We start from the raw sequence: 4,360 nt of genomic DNA on the forward strand, positions 1-4,360 counted from the left end.
AAGTCCCTTAGACACCCCGATTTATTTTTTGAGTAAACATTGACCCATGAAAATCAACTTTGTTGCTTAGATCGTTTTCTGCACTTTTCGTTTTTTAAAAAACTTAAATCATTAGGTCTCTCCAATCTCAAAAAAATAAAAATCCTCTAAAAACATATTAGCTGCATAAGTGAAGGGTGAGTTTAGAAAATGAAAAGACAGATGAAAGTGGAAAGTCAACAGACATATGAAGGTGGAAAGTCAAAAGACGCATGAAGGTTGAAAGTCAAAGGACCTTTTGTGTCCATATAAAGAAGTGTTTCTCTTCTCCTTTATTTTCCCTTTCACGTTTTCTTCTCTTCAAAGTGTCCTCTCTCTCTCTCTCTCTCTCTCTCTCTCTCAATGTTGCATCCGTCTTTTATAGCTAAGACTGCTGCAAATCTACATGCTTCGTCATTACTTGTAGCTATGTGCTATAGACTAACGCATCATTTTTGTTGTTGTTTGAGAGAATCTTTGAATTAAAAATACTTTTAATTTTTTTAAAGCCATTAGAAGCCATGAGGAACACCGTTTAATCACTATTACAAGTGTTTGGGAGTATGATGGTGTGCTTAGCATGAGTTTTCTCCTCTAAAATTGGTCAAAAAGTGATTAGATTGTTTTGTGCACTAGTAATCCTTATAAATTACTTGCTTCTGTTTTTGACACTGGGTTCCTTGGGTTGTCTGATTGGTTGCTCTACTATGATCCATCGGTCTTGCAAAGCCAATTCAAGGAAAAGACCATGCGATAGAGGGAGATTTGGAATCACCACAAGTGACAATTTGAATGTGTGGACATGTTTCAATCCTTTGTCAACAATGAGGTGATTTAAAATCTAGTTCCCTACATACAAGATGAATTCATAGGTTTGCACTTGCTTATTAGAGATAATACTCAGAGGACAAGAAAAAAACAGAAGCTTTTAATGAAAAATTCACATCAAGATCCATTGAAGTTTGATGACCACAACCCGACAAAAGGGCTAGTTCAAGAGATGAAAAGGGTTGCTGAGGCAAGAGGAAAACTGAAGGGAGGAATGTCATCAGGTTCCAACTCAATTGGCCAAAGCAATTGTCCCTGGCTCAGCTCCGATGGAGAAGAATTCGACGTATTTATAATATAATTTATCAATTGGACACTTTGCTCCTAATGGTCATCACAAGAGCTTCCAAGTTCATCATAGAAGAGCCCCCTTTCCTTCTAACAGTCTCCACCTGCTTTTTGAGCTCAGCCCCTCTTCTCTTCATCTCTTCAGCTTCCTCACCCTCCATTAGAGTCTTCACGGCTGCCTCCACTTCATCGCAGCTTATATTACAGTCTTTCCCCACTCTAAACGGCATGCCAAGCTTCCACACGTCTACCAAAATACGAGCATTCACCCCCTGCTCAGCCTTGTCTGGCCAGCAAAGCATGGGCACTCCTTTCAGAGTAATGTTTTCCAAGATAGAGTTCCACCCACAATGGCTGAAGAAGCCACCCACTGACCTATGCTTCAATACCTGCAGCTGCGGCACCCAAGACGCGACAAAGCATCGGTCTTTCACACGCTCCAAGAAGCCCTCTGGCAGAGCATCCGACACCACACCATTAAAGACATTTTTGTGAACCACCCATAGAAAAGGCTGTTGGCTCTTTTCAAGCCCCAATGCTAGCTCGCTCATCTGCACATTTGAGAAATTCGCAAGAGTGCCGAAGGACACGTAAAGCACAGAGCCAGCTGATTGAGAATCGAGCCATTTGAGGCAGTCGTCGGTCTCTGCGACTCCGATCTGTTTCTGATTGGTTACCGATTCGAGGTCTTCACTAATTGGAAGAAAGAGGGGCCCCACTGTGTATACCGGGCATCTCGCTTGCAATGCTTTGACAGCATCTGCTTCTATCTCATGGCATGTGTTCAAAATGAGACCAGTGGCTTCCTCCAAGTGAGAGAACATATTTAATGTAAATTGAAACTGTGGGTGTGAGATGTCTTGCAGCTGCATTGAGAAGGGAAAGTCCCTCGGAAGCAGCATTGGAGCCCCCGGACATGGGACAAGTTCCTGATGGCTGCTTTCTGCTCAGCAAATAACAATTGTTAGTAAGAAAATTTCTTGGGACACATAAGCTAGCGCTCTCTCTCAAGTGTGGTAAATTGGTTATCCTAGTTCTCTCTAAAGTATCAGGTCTTGAGATCAAGACTCGTCGGATAATCTTTGAGATCTCTGGGGATTGTTGCTACAATGTTAAAAATCTCTCTCTCTCTCTCTCTCTCTCTCTCTCTCTCTCTCTCTCTCTCTCACACACACACACACACACACACACACACACAATTGTCTAGTCACTTAGGCCATCAATCCGTTGTCTCCTCATCAACTGTTGGTGCCACTTGGAGCTGAGGCTTGCTTGCCATGGCCAACTGGCCCCAAAAGACAGCTCTCCTAATCCATGCTTCAGCATCCTCAGGTCCAAGAGGAGAAAAGATCCATTACACTGTCAAAGGCTTAAGGGAGCCTCCAAGAGTAGCATGGAATGAAGGTGTGCGGGCATTCGCTGATCTGCACGCTCATGTGCAACAGAAGGAACAGGATTTGGACCACACAGCTGAACACACCTCTTTCTCTTTTGTAATGAGCACATGACATGCTCTTAGCCAGCCAGCCATGAAGTGAACAGGCTGGAATTTTCTGGAATGTCTCGAATTCGCCGCCCTTTCCAACTGGTAATCTCCCAGCAGTCACGAGGTTCAGGTGCTCAAGCCCATCTCCCCCATTGTCAGCACCCTTGCAGGCATAGTTGCCCATATGCTAATGCCACAGCTCTCTCTCTCTCTCTCTCTCTCTCTCTCTCTCTCTCTCTCTCTCTCTCAGCAATCTGCATCCACCCTTACTATCTCCTCCATCCAGCTCAACTCACATTCTCTAAAACGATTCTCTTTGCTTCGAGGGCCACCCCCTGAGTGCAATCGGCACTATCTCCTCCATTCAGCTCAACTCTCATTCTCTTCGCTTCGAGGGCCACCGGCAACGAATGCCATCGACTATGCACTTTAGATCCCCGCCCCCAGGGCAAGTTTGCCAGTCCAGTCTGACTATCAGACCCTACTTGAGTGCTCAGCTTTTGATCACATTAGAGCTAGCTTTCCCCACAATTTCAGCATGAGCTTTCCCTACACAAATTCCCCTCCCATCGGCAATGTGGACTCTCAATTGCAACGCTCATTTCCACTAATCATGAGCATCGAGAGTCACCTATCAGCTTCACACACACCACATGATATGTTTCTTGGTCCCATAGGTCATATTTGGCCTCCGAGGACGCTAATGGAACCTCTCTCTCTCTCTCTCTCTCTCTCTCTCTCTCTCTCTCTCTCTCTCTCTCTCTCTCTCTCTCTCTCTCTCTCTCTCTCTCTGTGTGTGTGTGTGTGTGTGTGTGTGTGTGTTTATAGAGGAGTTACCGTTGAAAGGAATGATGTGGTGCGCCAGGAGGGAGGGGGCATGGGACATGACGCAGCAGGAGGCGGCATTGGTGGTGTAGAAGAAGAAGAGGGGCAGGCCCAGCGAGGAAGCCAGCTCTGCAGCCCAGGGCACAAACACATCCGAGATGATGAGCGACAGGGGAAGGCCCGGTGATTGCTGCAGATGTGGCAAGAAACGCAGCGTGGAAGCCTTCATGTTGTTGCAAGCCTGGATCATGCCTAGCATATCCTTCCCTTGTCCCCAAGGGAGTCCGTCCGGCACCCCAATTGTCCGCAGTGTGAACCCTGCGTCTTCGTCTTCTTCCCCGCCTCCCCCTGCTTCCCCTGCTACTTGATAGGACACTATGTTGGTGAACACGAATTTGCAGCACTTGATCTCGTTCCCCACGCCTGCCAGCCGCTTCGCCAGCTGAATCAACGGAACCAAATGCGTCCTCGTCGGAAACGAGAGCAATAAAGCGTGCACCGTGGTTTGGGGTTGTTCTGCTTCTTCTTCAAGCCCCATCTCCATGGCTCTGCTTGGGAAGGAAGAGAGAGAGAGAGAGAGAGAGAGAGAGACTCCCAATTTGTGATTTTGCTCCTATAAAACTAGGCGAGTGCGTGTCACGAGAACCTGCTTGGTTGACTCCGTCCTTGCGAGCGTTGGCGAACTGCCGGCAACTTTTTGCAAAGGCGACTGGCCTGTAGGCTGTCAGCCTCATTTAGACTCATTTTTTCATACCAGTCAAGAAATTCAAGTTCTTTGCGCGATGCTGCCTATCCCCACGTCGTCGGCCCTCTAGTGACAGGGGGTGGGAGTGAAGGGATCGACGGTAGAGGCGACTTATCGGTCGAGCGTGTGATGTGGGCCATTAGATCGACGTAGCAGGGGGGCAGGATTAT

General features: G+C 46.9%; 1 protein-coding gene across 1 annotated transcript; it reads right to left on the reverse strand.

Moving 5' to 3' along the window:
• Window positions 1-928: 928 nt before the first annotated feature.
• Window positions 929-4,061, reverse strand: LOC147425293 (UDP-glycosyltransferase 85A7-like). Its single transcript, XM_086500448.1, has 2 exons — window positions 3,458-4,061; window positions 929-2,077 (listed from the first exon to the last, which is right to left on the reverse strand). The coding sequence occupies exons 1-2, from the start codon at window positions 3,987-3,989 to the stop codon at window positions 1,152-1,154; spliced, it is 1,458 nt and encodes a 485-aa protein (XP_086356574.1). The 5' UTR covers window positions 3,990-4,061; the 3' UTR covers window positions 929-1,151.
• Window positions 4,062-4,360: the final 299 nt, after the last annotated feature.

This window comes from Adiantum capillus-veneris, chromosome 25, assembly GCF_014529385.1.
Source record: "Adiantum capillus-veneris isolate H3 chromosome 25, ASM1452938v2, whole genome shotgun sequence".
In the NCBI taxonomy this organism is placed as follows: domain Eukaryota; kingdom Viridiplantae; phylum Streptophyta; class Polypodiopsida; order Polypodiales; family Pteridaceae; genus Adiantum; species Adiantum capillus-veneris.

Excerpts from the sequence above, each read along its gene's own strand:
- LOC147425293 (XM_086500448.1), bottom strand. The coding sequence starts at position 3,989 with ATGGAGATGGGGCTTGAAGAAGAAGCAGAACAACCCCAAACCACGGTG. Across the intron at positions 2,078-3,457 it reads CCACATCATTCCTTTCAACG|AAAGCAGCCATCAGGAACTT; the intron begins GTAACTCCTCTA and ends TTTGCTGAGCAG.